General features: G+C 38.5%; 1 protein-coding gene across 3 annotated transcripts in view; it reads right to left on the minus strand.

The window, feature by feature from the left end:
* Positions 1-1,746: 1,746 nt before the first annotated feature.
* LOC131902653 (vomeronasal type-2 receptor 116-like) overlaps positions 1,747-17,340 on the minus strand; it is a 46,103-nt gene continuing 30,509 nt past the window's right edge. For 2 of the 3 annotated variants that reach the window (XM_059253665.1, XM_059253666.1), the window contains exons 5-6: positions 7,405-7,528; positions 1,747-2,651 (exon numbers count right to left, since the gene is read on the minus strand). In XM_059253665.1, the coding sequence (XP_059109648.1) occupies positions 1,747-2,651; positions 7,405-7,528 (1,029 nt within the window). The remainder of the gene's footprint in view (positions 2,652-7,404; positions 7,529-17,340) is intronic. The other variant, XM_059253667.1, reaches the window with a different exon arrangement.

Consider the following 17,340-nt stretch of genomic DNA (forward strand, 5'->3'; position numbering starts at 1 on the left):
AAATGAGGTTTGGTTCACATCTAATCAAATTGTTGCCTAAAAATATCCCATGGGAGTCACCAGGCAACCCAGGCTGTGGCCAGGATTGTAGATTGTCCTCCACAGACTGATGACAAGGACCCGTTAATAAGACCTTCACAACTTCACTTCACAACAGATTGAACATGCAGATGTTGAAATGGTGTCTTAATTGAGATTTTACCCAGTATTCTAGTGTATTTGGTACTGAAATATAATCTGGACATTACCAAATGAGAACTGAAAATGCCAACACATCCAAAAACCCTTTGATCTAAAACAATATCCTGCCTGAAAGATACCTGGGAAAATTGTTGCACCAAATCCCAGACCTGAAAGTAGAAGTGATCACAAGCCTTATCCCTAAACAGAAGCAGTCTACAATTGATAACCACCAGCTAATGAGAATTTATTTTCTGTCACAAGAGTCTCAGTAGGGAATTAAACTACTTTTAAGGGTGGACTGCATGCCCAGAAATAGATGGGAACAGAAAATTCAGTTAACTTCATTATTGGAGGTCTTTGTCTCATAGTAGTGTGTCAGAGTTCCCCCTTTGTCTCCACTTTTACAGGTTTGTCATGACATGTATAGATAGAGATAGACATATTTCTACTCACTTTTAACCTACACAATGCTTGTATAAATGGTATGGGTTCAAGGTAAGTTTTAGGGGGGATTCCTGAATGTACAAACACATGTGTTTAATTCTCATGCCTTCTCTTGGGCTCTTTTTCTTATGTTTGCCTACTTTGACCAATTCCAATGTGTTAGATTTTCTTTATCATAGCATATTTTTTTATTTTTATCCCCTAGAAACCTGACTGTTTTCCAATAAGAGATAGAAATAAGGTGGATTCAGATAGGAAGTGATGTGAGGAGGATGTTGGAGGAACTTGGAGAGGCTTGGAGGAGAAACCATAATCAGGGGATATTATGTGAAAGAAAATCTATTTCAGTGAATGGGGGTGAAAAGGAGAAAGAAAACCAGTGTTCCATTGTAGTGCTATGTAAACTTCAATTTAAAATTTTCATTTAATTCTATTATGTGTATGTGTGCTTTTTGAGTGTGCTCTTATGTGCATACCTGTGTGTAAGTATTCTTGGAAGACAGAAAAGGCATCTGATCCATTGGCACTATTGTTAGAGGTGCCTATGAATTGTAAGATATGTGGATTTGATAGTGAACTCATCTCCTCTGAAAAAGCCATATATGATTTTAAATGCTGATACATGTCTCCATCTTTCACAATATTTTTTCTATCTATTTAACAAAATATCTTTCTTTCTCCTAAATTTTACTCCTCTAACTCCCAGGATGCAACAGGCTTCTCTTGTCACTTCCACAAGGGGTAATTAGTCTCATCATCTGAAAACATTCATTCCCTCTAAAACAAACTTTCTCTGTTTTCTCTTACATTAAAAAGCACTAAGAAATTCAGTTATTAAAAGAATTTCTTGGAGTTTATTTTAAATACTACTTTGCATTGGAAAAATATAAGAACACACCGGTTATGCACTAATATCCAAGAACCAGGTCTTGTAAAATATGTGTCTGAGTGGAAAATTATAGAACACAATATACAGTAAAGTAGTATAAATGACATTACAGGGCAGGGCATTATCATTAGAAGAAACAATGATAATCACTGGCTAATGCATACATCTTGCTTTATATCACAACAAGTACCATCACTACAGTTTTCAGTAACAATTTATGAAATGAGTGTTCAGTAAGATGATTTCTCCCTTAACTTTTGAAGAGAATTTCTCTCTGGTCGGAACAAAATTATGTAGCTCTTGGAGATAAAGATGCATCCCAGCAGACCTGCACTTGAGGACAAAATGGAGAAGACCTCCACTACCACCATGACCTTGCCCTTGGTGCTATGGTAGACAGGGAGGAAGGTGACCCACACACTGCAGAACAACAACATGCTGAAGGTCAGCAACTTGGCTTCATTGAATTTGTCAGGGAGATTCCTGGCCAAGAAAGCCACAATGAAGCTCCCTAAGGCAAGGGAGCCATGGTATCCCAAGACACAGTAGAATGCAGTAACTGAGCCCTTGTTGCACACAATGATGATTTGGCCATGCTCAGAATGTGCATCAGTGTCAATAAAGGGAGGAGAAACTAGCAGCCAGATTGCACAAAGAATAATTTGGATGAGAGTACATATGGCAATGATGTAGTTGGGTGCCCTTGAAATCATGAAGAACCTCATCCTTTTTCCAGGGGCTGTGACTGTGAAAGCCAAAAGCACAGTCACTGTTTTGGCCAAGACAGTGGAAACAGCCACAGTGAATACAACTCCAAATGTGATTTGTTGCAGGACACAGGTAGCTGTGTTGGGTTGGCCAATAAAGAGAAAGGAGCACAAGAAACAAAACATGAGTGAGATGAGCAATATATAACTAAGATTCTGGTTATTGGCCTTCACAATGGGAGTGTCATGGTGCTTAACAAAGACCCCAAGAACAAGAACTGTGAATGTAGTGAAGCACAAGGCCATTGAGGCAAGAGTCATCCCCAAGGGATCTTTGTAGTTCAGAAAAATCACAGATTTGTGAATGCACTGCTCCTGCTCTCTGTTGGCATACTGGTCCTCTGGACACCTCACACATTTATCCACATCTGATGGAGAAAGAAAAATATGATTAATGCAGCTTCAGTCATTTCTTGACATATTACAATTAAGTGTGTTGAAGAAGCATTGCAATATCTTCATTTGTTTCTGATGATGTAATTGAAGTACATTGCTGCATACCAATGCTTCCATTTCAAAATACTTATTCATTATTTTATGAGGATTTAAATTAAACTATCATTATGTTGTCTATTTAACTGTGTTGATGATGCCATTTGCTATATTATCAGAAAGCACATGTCATTTCAGTACATTCTGAATGCTATGATGAAAAAACTTCAACTGGTAAACTGACAGAGAGTAAAATCATTAACCATTATTTTGCACAGTGTGTATTGTAAAGTCTTAGATTCGATGGTTGTAGTGCCTCCTGATGTCTTTCTGTCTGTTTTATGAATGCTGTTCTTGTAATTGATGGAGACTGTGTTTTCTATTGGACATGTCCTCTAGTACACTTTCTAGTATCAATTTAGCAGCCCAAACCCATCCACATAGAGGGAATACTAGACAGAATCAGTAGGGACCCTTGGCATCTGCACATGACATGTCAAGACCAAGTTCTCAACACAAAGTATATTTGTTTGCACCAGATGTCAATGGTCAGGAAATAGGAAGCAAAATCATGAGATAGAGAATGAAAGAGAAGGATAAAGCAACAAGAGAGTTGGGGAAGGGGTTTTTGGACAGGGAGGACAAAGAACTACCTCTGAATAGAGAGGACAGAGATGTAGACTTTAGGAAAAAGGCAGTGTATAAAGGAAAAATAGGAACACCATGTTATGATGAAGTGTTTAATTCTGATTGGTATATTAATTAGGAGACCCACAAGGGAGTTTTTGCTAATTGTACTTCAATACTTTAGTAGCTAGACCTTGATAGTCAGTCTCAGGAGGAGAAAGCACCAAATAAGGGAATAGACCCTGGTGGCTATCTTTAGGAATGTAGCCTCATTTCTCTTGCTATAAAGTGAACCATGACCACAGTTGCTATGGGCCAGAGAAATATATTATAAGAACTCAGCTGGTTATGGCAAAGCCACCACCTGAAGGGATCAATGAATTTCTTCAGAGGAAGCCAAATTCCAAGGAGCATTTGGTATTATTTGGATTGTTATAAATCAGCTGTCTTCTGTTATGAGAATCATATGTGCTTTCATAGTTTTCCCAATTGATTTTTCCCTAAGAATTGCTAACAGTGTGAACTGATCACTCTTTGGACATATACATTCAAGGTATCTGGAGATCATCCCCAGAAAAGACTTCCTTCCCCCCAGCCAATCCATTTCTTCCCTTTCTGCACTAGAATCAGATATTCCCCCTTAACCACATTAAAGGACTAACAGGAACAACAGTCCAAACCACCACAAAATAAGTCTCCTAAATTAAGGTCATTTCTACACAGAGACACTGCCTAGGTCTGGTGGATCTTAAGTAATACCTTCACACAATTTAGCTCAGACCTTCCTTTTCTTACAGCCTTCCTAACTTTATAGACCTCTAACTCCTTACCTAATCACTTCTAGGAATATTTAGATAACATTATGTGCTGACAGCAATGCACAGTCAGAACCCCAGTTGAAGCCTCCCTGTAATTGTCATCATTGGCAGCATCCAGCCAGGTCCATCCACAGATCAAGGAAAGTACCTTATCAGAGATACCTCTGTACTCTCTAAGAACAGACTTAAGCATCCAGAGTAGCCATTTGAGAAGGCCTGGCAGATGTGCCAAATAAGCTTCACTACCTGCTTTCCCAAATCTTACCTCTAGTTCCAGATCTCCCTTTAACTATCATCAGAGGCATCTAGCTGTACATAGGTTGCCTAGCAACTGATCACACTTTCCCGGACCCTGCAGAAAAACAGCAGATAGCTTGGACAGACAGGAGCCACAGGAAAAAAGGAAGTAGTTTTATTTTCTCCCATTGACCTAGTAACTTATAAATTCTTAACATTTTCTACCAATCAAGTTTAAGATTATAGTTGAGCATATAAGATCCCTCTTCTTAGATATTACCTAAACTTAGCCTTTAGTTAATTCATTTCCCCATTAGTCACTCCCCTTTTGGGTTGCAAATGATAATTAACAATTTCTGCCCCCCTACATGATTCTTATCACCACTCCATTTGACCCTGGAAGCCTGGAAGGCAAGAGAATACTGCTTGTAAGTATACTGGGATTCCCAGGACATGGAAGATGGAGAAGAAGATTGGGAAGAATAAAACTGGACTAAAAGCTCAGTGTACTGAGATTCTGTTTCCCAAAAATAGTTCTCGCTGTTCCTAGTTCTCTCTCCTGAGTCCCTGGGATGTATAATAGTAAGGCTAGTTCTTCTAATATTATACAAGACACAATAGTTCTTATGAAGGAAAACATTTAAATGAGTGGCTTACAGTTCAGAGGCTCAGTCTGTTACCATAATGGTAGGGCATTTTGCTATGCAGACATGGTGCTGGAGAAGAAGCTGAGCATTTTACATATTTTGATCCATAGGCAATATAAAGTAAGCTGTCTCATTGTGTATGGCTTAAGATTTTAAGGAGCCTTGAAGTCTGCATCCATAGTGACACACTTCCTCCAATAAGACTACACCTTCTCTAACAAGACCACACCCTCTGATGGGGCCAATTTCATTCAAACTATCACTGGAATCTAATGGATATTAGCAAGGAAAAAGGAATGGAGGAGAAGTGCAGATCTTGCTAGAACCATATTTGCCATAATCAGTCTCACTAGAGTTCCTTCAAAATCAGTATGTGTGTGTGTGTGTGTGTGTGTGTGTTTGTATATGTATATGTGTATCTACATGTAAAAGTAACAACAGAGCTCAAATATGAGTGTGATTGGATTTATATGAGGAAAACAGGAGGATGAGAATGAGAGACAAATGTTACATAAATATAATTTTTATGTTTTAAAGTGAAAAAAAATTAAATAAATAAATATGTCCTCAGTTGGTGTTCTCACCTGGCATTAGGAATGCTTTATCCCTGAGTCTTGTTCATAAGAAGGAGTAACCCTGTCTTGAAGGTAGAAACCTCTGTATATACTTATTTAAAAGCCTTACCTCTTGATTCCATCACCTTTGGGAATAGACAACAACTTTCATCCTTCACTAATTTCTGTCTATATGAGACCCAGACTATGTGAGTGTACTCAAGTGTGAAGTAGATATTGATATAACACCATGATATGATAGCACAGAAGGTTTGTTTTGAGGAATAGTTCCCCATCCATAAGTTGTAATTTCTACCATGGAAATTTTTTGAAATGAGACTATATTTGCTCTGAATCATCAAATAATTGAATAGATTGATGACATGCTTCTAGGTTTTAAGTCTTTTTTTCTTGAACAATGCATTTATGGACCCATGTAATTAGTTAATTTGTTTAGTGGAATGAAAAGTTGTCTCAGTTGTGAGGAGAATGTACTGCTCTTGCAGGAGAACTGTATTCAGTTCCAAGAACATATTTTGGGTGTCTCACAACTGGCTGTAACTCTAACTAAGGGGGCCTTGGATGCCACTCACATGCACCTGCAATTGTGTACACATAACCACCCATCTCACATACATTTACATAATTAAAGAAATAATTAAATTTTTGGTTAATTGTTGTATTTATTGTTGTAAATACCCTTTACTCTTATATGGTTTTATATTTAAAACAGTTTCATTATAGTGTGTAATTAAATTGGGGTATGTTGTACGTATGAGTCCATAAAGATCAGAACACAGCCTCTAGGGGTTGGAAACCTCTTCCTGCTATATGTGTCCTAGGAATGAACTCATTATCAGATTTAGGAGCAAGGGATATTATTTCTGAAGCACCTTAATGGCCATAAATGTCCTTTAAGGTCGTTCACTATATAGGATAACAGGCAAAATGAGAGAAAAATCTATGTATCTGCCATTTTTATGTAACCAACTCTAAACAAATAATCATTTGACAAGTATGGGCTGTGTAGGTGACAACACCATTTGACATAACTGTGGCTTGTTGCTTTCATACAAAACCATTTTAATCTTCTACTTTTTGGCATTATTAACTGTGTGCTGTATATAAACAAATTGACTATAGGACTCAATACTTCGACATTATGTGCCAACACTTATCCACAATTCCCTAGATTACAAATGACATTGAACCTTTGAAAAGGGGACTCTCTGGATATTGCTTGAAATCTTCTTTATCATACTGAATAGTTTCTTATAATATAACAAGTAATTATTTCCACTCTTCATTAATTTTACGGAGGGACTTAGATTTTGTCTCTAGTACCCACATGAAAGAGCTCAATGTATCTGATACACTAGTCTGTTCTCCATTGATTTCCTGCATGTACATGGGACCTATAATCTTATGTAAGGACACATACAGACATAGAAATAGAAAAAGTATTATTGAAGATTTATGACTGGAAACTAATCTACATGTAGTTCCAGAAAAGATTAGTCACTAGTTAAGACATTGTGCAGAATTCCCTCACATTATAGTTTTATTATCAAAACTGTTTCTTTGAGAAAGATCATCTACAATGGATTTTCAATGAGTCAAAGATATATGTCATGGCATAACATGTTATTTAAAGTGACATTGTTAATGATCATAGTCCCATAAAAACTAACTTGAGAAAGTGATATGGTTTATTTTTACAGATGTCTTTTAGAACCTTTGATCATCCCAGTGTGTTTGGGAGAAGATGATCTATGTGAAGGATTTATCTCAGCAGCAAACACTCACTTGTCTCATTAGAAACTTCATTTTCTGGGCAGGGGATGCAATCAAAACAGCAGGCTGCATTTCCCTCCTGCAAGAATTTCCTCAGTCCAGGACCACAATCAGCACTGCACACAGAGGGTGGCATCTGAGGAAAATTAGACACATGGTGGTATCAGGAGTTTTACCTACTCCTTCCGTAACTATATTATATTAGCATTTTTAAATATTGATAAGCTTATTTTACATACACCAAATGAGTGACCACATTAAACTTAGTATGTTTTATAATGCCCAACAAGTAAATGTATGAAAATAATCTGATGTGAAGTTGAGTAGCTTCTGAATCTTAGAAATTTAGGGAAAAAATGGGTTGTTGCTGTGAGCAAACATCATGGAGTGTAAACTTATTTTTTTAGTTAATTTTCATCACCTTGACAGAACAACCATAGAAATGTTAGAGGGAAACCTAACTAAAATATTTCTCTCCAAGGAACTAGCTGCTGTCATATTATTTATGCATTTTTACTAATGGGTAATTGATGTGGGAGTGCCCAGTCCACTGTGGGGAGTGCTGTCCCTAGGCAGGGCTGTAGGAGATATCTAGCAGAGCAAGCCAGTAAACACTGTTCCTAAAGAGGTTAGTTGCAGTCTCCAGATTTCTACTTTGTCTTCCCTTTACTGTAACCCACGAGCCTAACTAATCCTTCCTCCTCAGTTTGCTTATGGTCAGCGAAGCAAGCTGGGATAAATGAAGATCTGCAACATGGGAAATATCTCTTCAAATCTCTGATAGGAAACATAAACTCCAGTAAATACCACTGCAAAGCATGATAAACAAAATATAAAAGAGAAAAACAGCTAAATAGGCAGAGCCTGGGGCATTTGGGATGAGGAAGTGCTGGATTGATATGTATGGAGCTTTAGGTGGAATGTTTCCTGTGGGGCGTTTACCCACCACCCCCACAGTTCCCCAGAGTTTTCTTAAGTGCAAGCAGCAGGTAACATTAGATAGAAGGATTTATTGCAGAGAATCTTGTGGAGATAAACAGATAGAAAATAAAGAATAGCCTCGAGAGGGCCTGGAACCTATTCCAATGGGCCCTGACTGTCTCTGCCCCAGGGATTTTATAGAGGCGCCAAGGGGTGGAGCAAAAAACCTCCTCCCCCAGCACAGCCAAGTGCAGACCATCTCAGAGATCTGCACTCAGGCCCGTGGTCCTAATCATCCTCTATGCGGACCTGCTGGGTAAATCCATGAGGAACCCGAGAACGGGCTCCCACAGGTCCCCCTTTCTTAATATATAAAAAATAACTATTAATGGCTTACAGCAATCTCCAAGCTGTTACACCTCCCAGTATGGGAGTAGAGGATGATAAACATGGCATTTCTCTTTTGAATTAGGTCCAAGGTGACTACACCAGTCTTAGCTGCCTCAAGCCCTTTCTAAACCAAAAACTCTTAAGGTGACTACAAACTTAAAGAATCCCTTAGCTTCATCATTACCCTTAACAGGTTAACATAAATATTGCTATACATAGTCACAATTCTCTCAGTCTTACAACTCAAAGCAAACTCAACAGAACCATTTGAATTAGCATATATGGTGCTATATATAGTTAACAATTTTCTCTGTCTTACAACTTTAACTCAATCATTTGAATTTTCTTGCTAACACAACACAGGAAAAACTTCGATGTATTCACATCAAGCTTAAATATTTCCTTAAATCCACAAAATCAGGGTGCATTAATATCAATAGGTTAAACATAATTTCTGCAAACATAATTCAACCTTAATTCCACTCATAACTACTCCTTTTCTTTATAATTTAAAACAAAATCTCAAACCTAGTTAGAGGAACCCAAATTCATACAATTCCTACAAACCCATCTTGAAAAGTAATCTTCTCAATCTAACCATTAACACTTTGAAAACTTAGCAAAACATCCAAAAGCAGTTTCTTAAAAAAACTCTTTACACTTTAAAAGTAGTCTCTTATTATACCCCATTTGCATTTCTTACTAAAAAAACATGACATTAATCCACTCAATTTTTGAAATTAGACTAAGGAATATTAACTCTCCCCTTTATAATTTAAGCAAAATCTCAAGCCTAGTTATAAAACCCAAACTTTTATTTAAACACTTCCATTTGTAACACAAAACCAGTTCCATAAGTAATTCCATTTTTACATAAACAGTTCCACAAAACAATTCATGAATCACCAGTTAATAAAGCATATATGCATACACAAAACTGCATCTTGATTCTAGGTAGAAATAAATTTCTTCATTTAAACAGTTCCATTTTTAACCCAATTCCAGCAAACAGTTCCTAGGTCATTACTATGAATAAACTCAAAATTGTCCCATTGCAATGAAATCTCTATTTATTTCATTAGTCCCAAAATTCAAATGATAAATTCTGGTACTAGCCTTCCAAATATGAAGAAATCCATAACAAAAACCTTTTTGTAGTTTTATCTCATTATTTTAAGTTCAAAAATTTCAAAAAAGTAAATTCTGGTATCAGGCTTTCACTTCCAAATATGAAGAGATGTTTTACAACCAAAACTTTTTGCTGTTAACAATTTTAGTTCAAACAAGCATCTCTGCAACTTTTATCCTCACAGAGACCTTTTTAGGCACAGTAATATTCTAAACCGCACCATTTTTTAAGCTAGCTCAGGTTTTTCTGTTGTGTCAATTTTCCACAGATCTCAGCTGCGGATGGTTTGTGCTGGTTCCGGCGTCTGCCATTCTTTGCTTCTTAGCGGCTTCTGGAACGATTTTTTTTCTTTTCTTTTTTTTTTTTTTGTTTTTTGAGACAGAGTTTCTCTGTGTAGCTTTGTGCCTTTTCCTGGATCTCGCTCTGTAGACCAGGCTGGCTTCGAACTCACAAAGATCCACCTGCCTCTGCCTCCTGAGTGCTGGTATTAAAGGCGTACACCACCACCACACGGTGGCTTCTGGAACTTTTTTAAAACCACTCCGACTGCCTGCTTTGCAGTCTGCTAGGACACTACCTTCTGTGTCTCAGGTTCTTTCACCATATACATTAATAGACTCACACTTAACATTTACACTTTTTCACAAACTCACATATAACATTTTTTGCCTTGCAAAGCATTTAGACTCACATTCAACATTTACACTTTTTTTACACACTCACATATAACGTATTAATATCTGCTTATTTATACTCCTTAAGGAAACTATAGAACTACTTTAGCAAATATATTTCTTATTACTTCTTATGTATTTCTTATGTTCATTCCATCTTATTTCTTATTTACAACTAGCATCTTTACTTCTTACAAGCTTATTACTACATGTCTTAGGACTACCTTAGATTCTTCTTGCAAGCTTATATTATTAAAGGAACTCTATAGATCTATTTTACAAACTTATATAGGGCTACCATTAGCATATATTTAACTTAGCAAACACCTAAAGATTTCTTAACAGAGATCTAACAAGAGAATTTTTACAAACTCACATATCTTATTTTCATCTTTTTCTACTTCTTACTCTTAATTATTATCACTATCTCTATTAGAAAGATTCTCTTAACTAGACAGGAAGTACATACATCATTTCTAAAGTTTAGAGTTTATAGTCAGCTTTGTTATAAAGCACTGGAATTTAGTGAGTGCTGTTGTTAGAATTGTGATAGTTGTTTCTAGGGGACTGTAACTTTCCCAGAATGAAGCCACACTCCAAAGTTGCCGAGTTCTCTCAGCCTTTCCGAACTGGCAGAGATGCACTGTCAGTGGTAAATGGTTTTTAACTAGAGGCTGTCCCTTCACCCAAATTCATAATAGCTCCCCTAAGTACTTCAATTCAGACAAACGTTTCTATTATAGCAATGCTTTTGGTTTGTTCTACAGAAAAACTTCACTTCACGCTGAGGGTGAACTTACCGTATTTAGCTGCTGGAAAGCACTTCACCAAATACTGCACAGCTATTAGGTGATATAAAGTATTTTTCTAAAGGAGCTAGTAAAGCCACAAGTGGCACAGCTCCAAACTGTATTTAGTATTTTCACTTCATTAGCTTTAACTCCTGATATTAGCAGCTGTGATATTTAACACTGATTTCTAATAAGGAACTTTCAGGTGAAGCAACACTTTTTAAGACAGCTAGATTTTCTGAAGTTTGTTTCCCACCTATAAAGCAGTCATTTCTTTTTGAATGCTTGTGTCCTTGTCTCCTTATTAGAGTTGCAAAGGAATTACTCATTGCAGGCAGTTTGTTCAAAAGGCAAAGAACTTTTTTTAATTTCAACATAAGTTTCTTCATATCTAAGACAACATTCAGTGTATAAACTGCTTTCTCAAGGATATTAAAGGGGCTTGTTAACTCTTAAAGGTAGGTTTTTGTCTGATCTGCATTCTCAAGAGGTAAGATTAAGCTTTCTAGCATTGCTTTGAGAAGAAACTTCATTCTGAGATGAAAAGTTTTTGAACAGTATCACCATCTTTAGCTGAAATACTACATTTCCCAGAATGCATTTCCCTTATATCAGTCCCTTATTGCAAGCTAGCTTTTGGACTTCATTTCCCATAGTTCTTTTTGGGTCTGAGAGACAACTTCTAAGTTCTTTTCTACCAGACTTGCTTAAAAATTCTTGCCCAGAAGGTTTGAACCAAGGTTTTTGCTTTTGCAACAGGAGATTTGAACAAGCATTTTACATTTTCAGCTATGGCACATTGGGAGATTTCTAATCTCTCCTCACCTGGCTTCAACAGGTGTCTCTCCTTCATTTTGAAAGGACCAAGCAGATGCCATAACAGGCTGCTCAGTCTTCTCTCAGAGATCAGGCCTCAATTTCAGTTTCCTGAGACTTGAGCAAGCAGTTTCTGGGAGGGCCATGAACAGTGAAGTAGCTCCCTTTATGCACATACTCTGACTGCTCAAAGTTCAGCCAGATGTTTACTCTCTAGGGCCCCTCACCAACTTAGAGTTTTGTGCAGTATGTGCTTGGCCAGCCAGCCCCCATGGTGGCTCAAGGACAAAGCCTGGGACTTGTGCTGGACTGCCCCCAAAGTAATAAATTGTAACCACCAACCAGTAAATTCAAAGGTTACATACCCTCACCCAATTAAAAGAGAACAGAGATAAAAATAAACAAATCTGAGTTGCACCCATGCAAAACTCCCCCAACCTCCCTGAAGGGCTTGTGCATTTTGTCTTTAAAAAGCTATCTGCACAAAGGAAAAGCAAGTTCCTCCTGGCCTCAGGGTTACTATGATTGAGTGCTTTGGATCCAGCTTCCCTGCCTGTGGCTTGTAAACAGAAATAAACCATGCTATTGCATTCTGTACCTAAGGTCTGTGATGGAATCTTTGGGGTCCCAATCTGGGCATAACAATTTGATACTGGCCCCCAAATCAGAACTGAACCTGCCTCGTTAGTGTGCACTGAGGCTGGCATTTCTGATAGCAACTTTCCTCTGGGCTTGTGTTTGTCTTAGCCAGTCAGTGAAAAATAAAAGCATTTACAACAGCTTTTCCATAGCTCCTTCAGAGATATTTTCTCCCACTGATTTTATTCTAATTTTGCTTGTTCCTTGCTCCCCAGATGCAGAGCTTCAGATATCTGTCTGCAGCTCTGTACCTCTGCTAGCTGCTTTTGGAGGTAGGAACTTTTTTTTTCTCCCAGCAAATCTGCCTCAAATTCTAGCAGATTTTTCAGGTCATGCATTTTCTGGGGAGGATTATGTCCCTTCTGTTTCTTCAGAGTCTTTCTCCCAGAAGTTCCCAGTTTGGTCTCAGTTTGTCTCCTCTACCCCAGAAATAGTTTCCAACACTACAGTGGTGGCTTTCCCTGCTACTGAAGGTAGGGGCTTTTTGTCTGTTTCTGTTTTCGGGGTCTGGTTTTCATACAGACTGAAAATCTAACAAGGGAGGTTTTTGTCATCTCTAAGCTCACATTAAGACAGTTGTTTTGTTTCATCAGGCCTTCACCTGGCCCAGTCCCCCAGTGGGTTGCATTTGCTTGTCTGGGTGCTCAAGGACAGAGCTTATGCCAGAGGCAATCACCCCTTAGGGCTACACTCCCTCATCTCAGGGAGTCAATTGAAACAAAGCTTTTCTCAAAGGGATGCTTTCTCTGACAGAAAAGAAAGCTTTACTCCTGGATAGTTCTGTTCTGCCCTGGCTGGGATCTTTCCCCAGACAGTGTTCTGACTCAGCAGCACAACTGCTTTAGATACAGTTCAGCTTTACTGTTTTCCCAGAAAGGTCCTTACTCTGATAGGAAAGGTTTTTCTCAGATTTCCTTTTTGCAGCTGTGGACCTATCAACCCGGGACTTCTAGGAAAATGGACAACTGTGCCGTTTCCACCAGCTTTAGCTTTGGTTGTTCATTAGCAATCTTTCCCTGAGTGCTGCACCTTCCTGCCTCAGTACTGTGCTCCAGGAAGTTTACCACTTCAGGAACCCTAGTATCCCCGAAATGCACTCCAACTCAGAGACGCTGGCCAGTCGCCTCTGGGTTTTTGCTCAGAAGCAAGGATACAATGTTAACAGTTTGCATTGCTTCAGGGGATCTTTGCATTAGGAGGATTAGGAGCACCTTGTCATTCTGAATTGCTCACTAAGAAACAAAACACTTGATGCCTCAACTGGGCTGTAACTGAAAACCTTGGCTTTTTTGCTTTTCTCAGGTAAAGTTTCCTGCCCTTTGGGGCTCTCTGTAGCTTTTTACCCACACTCTCCCAAGCGTTTCCCTCAGAGGACTCTGACCCACTGTTTTTTACTAGTTTGAAGAGACAGAGCTTAGAAGAGGTTTTTAGGAACTTGTCCCTGCCTCCTGCATTGCAGGGAGAATTTTTAAAGCTTGAAAGAATTTAGGTTTTGCTGTCTTAGGAGGTTTGTTGTTTTCCCTAGAGCTAACCACAGGTGGTTCCCATACTAATATCTTCAGGTGATTCTAATTTTTGTCCTTCTGAGACAGAAAGTTAAAGGCTTTAGTTTTTAAGTTTGAGAGCTTTTAGTTTGAGAAAGATTAATGCTTTTTAGAGAGATTTTTCCCCCAAGTTTTCCAAGAAAAGCTTTATAGTTTAGGAGAAAGATTTTTTTTTCTCCTGGAGAAAGAAAGCCCAACTTTCCCCAAACCTTCCCAACTTTGAACTTTGACTTCTTGCACCCCCATTTTTGCTTCAGGGAGAAATTACTTTCTCCTGCCACTTGGACTTTGCATTTCAGCTGTCCCCAGGACAAAAGCTTCCTTAGGAAACTTATTCTTCCCCATAAGCTCAAAGAAGAGCTTTTTTACTACCCAAAAAGCTCAAAGAAAGATTTTTTTCCCAGTTTGAGTTTATAGCTCCCAAAGTTAGAAAATTGTAGAGTGTTTCTATCTAGTTGCCTTATTTTTTCTACACGATCTTATACGTCTAAGTTTTTCCTACACTATATTACTATGCTATACCTTATACTTATTTTTCACAGATAGAAATTGAGAAAAGGATAGAAGATAGAAAATTTTGACAGAAGAGAATTTCACTGCAGCATTGAACATCCTTCCAGTCTGCGTTCTTTTTCTCTCGAGGATAAAACACCTGCCTCTCAATAATATATATATATTTTCCATAACACTGGCATGCCTTTCCCCTGGCAGGGCTGATCCACACTTTCGCCAAAAACTCTGTAATAAAACTATTATTTTCCTTTATCTTTAGTCCCTATTACTTTGTCTTTAGTCCCTGTTCATTTGTCTTTGGTCCCCCCTTTTTTTAGTCCCACCTTTTTTTTCTTTAGTCCCTTTTTTTCTTTTTCTTTAGTCCCTGTTCATGGCGCCATTCTGTGGGGTAGTTACCCACCCCCCCCCACAGTTTCCCAGAGTTTTCTTGAGTGCAAGCAGCAGGAAATATTAGATAGAAGAATTCATTGCAGAGAATCTTGCAGAGATAAACAGATAGAAAATAAAGGATAGCCTCGAGAGAGCCTGGAACCTATTCCAACGGGCCCTTACTGTCTCTGCCCCAGGGTTTTTATAGAGATGCCAAGGGGTGGAGCAAAAGACCTCCTCCCCCAGCACAGCCAATTGCAGACCATCTTAGACACCTGCACTCAGGCCTGTGGTCCTAATCATCCTCTATGAGGACCTGCTGGGTAAAGCCGCGAGGAACCCAAGATCGGGCTCCCACAGTTTCCTGAGATCAAAATGTCTTAGAAAGGCTGCAAGTATTTGGTAAACTCGAATAAAAGCTAAATAGTTTAAGTTAATTAAAGGATTTCTTAAAGTTTATAATAAAAAAAACTTTGTATAATCAAAACCTGGTGATAGCGATCTATATACTTCCTTAGACAGCTGCTGATTGTTGCATTCTCACTTTGCATCCTTTGTTCAGTATTGAGTTCTGTGTCAAAAAGCAGTGTCTCCTATGCATGGCCTCTTTTACTTTCTACACAATATGATTACCTATAAATATTCCTCTTTTGTTGTGGTTTTCTTGAAACATGGTCTCACAATATATTGATGGCATACCTCAACTACATGTATAGAGTAGGTTAACTTAGATCACACAGATATCTTCCTCTCCTGCCTCCTGAATGCTGGTATTAAATGTGTATGCTACCAGTGGGCATATTTCTTCCCTTATTTCTGTATTTCATATTTAACATTTCTTCTTGTTCTTGCTAAGATTAAGGACAATTTTCAAGAAGAGTGGAGAAAATATATATACTTGTCCAATTTCTTTTTTATGAAATGATTTATTTTACTTACCAACCACAATTGCCTCTCCCTCCATTCCTCCTGTTTCCTTTCCACACATCATTTCTAAAACCCCAGCCACTCCTCAGAAAGAGTAATTCCTCCTATAGGAGTCACCAAAGCATGGCATACCAAGTTGAGGAAGGACCAAATTCTTCCCCCCTGTATCAGGGCTGGGTGATTAATCCCACCGTAGGAAATAGGTTCCAAATGGCATCTCATGTACCAGGGACAGATCTTGGTCCCACTGCTAGGGGCTACGAAAAGATTCAGCTACATAATTATCACCCACATGCAAGTGGCTTAGTTAGGTACCATGGAGGTCCCCTAACTGTAGGTTTAGAGACCCTAAGCTCCTACTACTCGGGTCCGCTTTCTCTGTGTGTTGCCCTGTCATTGTCTTGACCCCACTTGCTGAAATAATCCCTCTACCTATATTCAACTGGACTGCGAGAGCTTGGCCCAGTGCTTGGCTATGAATCTCGGCATCTGCTTCCATAGTTATTGGATGAAGGTTCTATGAAAGAATTAGGGTAGTCACCAATCTGATTACAGGAGAAGGCTAGTTCAGGCACCCTCTCTAGGTGTCACAGCTGGGGTCATTCTTGGGAAATCATGGGAGTTTCTCTGGCAGCAGCTTTCTCCCTAACCATGTAATGCCATAATAACCCACTCTATCAAGATGTCTCTTTTATTGCTCTCTCTCTCCATCCCTCCCCAAACTGGACCATCTAAACCCCTCATGTCTCCATCCCCCGTCCCTTCTTTTCTACAACCTACCACTAGTTTACCCAGGAGATCTCATCAATTTCCACTTCCTAGGGTGATCCAAGTGTCCCTATTAAGGTCTTCCTTGTTACTTTGCTTCTCTGAGGCTGTGGAGTGTAGCCTGGTTATTATTTGCTTTTCATCTAATATCCACTAATGAATGAGGACATACCATGTTTGTGTATCAGGGTCTAAGTTACATTACTCAGGATGACACCCCTCATCCATAGAATAGATAAAGAAAATGTGGTACATTTATACAAATGAGTATTACTCATCAGCAGAAATTTAAAAAAAAAATGACATCATGAAATTTGCAGGTAAGTGGATGGAAATAAAAAAAAATCATCTTTGTCCAATTTCTGCTCATTTCTTTAGAGGACCTGGAGGTCTGTACAGACAGGCAGTGATGAAGCGGTCATGTGGTTGGGTTTACAACCAATGAGAAGGCAGAACTGAAAGTCTAT

Source organism: Peromyscus eremicus, chromosome 1 (assembly GCF_949786415.1).
Source record: "Peromyscus eremicus chromosome 1, PerEre_H2_v1, whole genome shotgun sequence".
Classification (NCBI taxonomy): Eukaryota; Metazoa; Chordata; class Mammalia; order Rodentia; family Cricetidae; genus Peromyscus; species Peromyscus eremicus.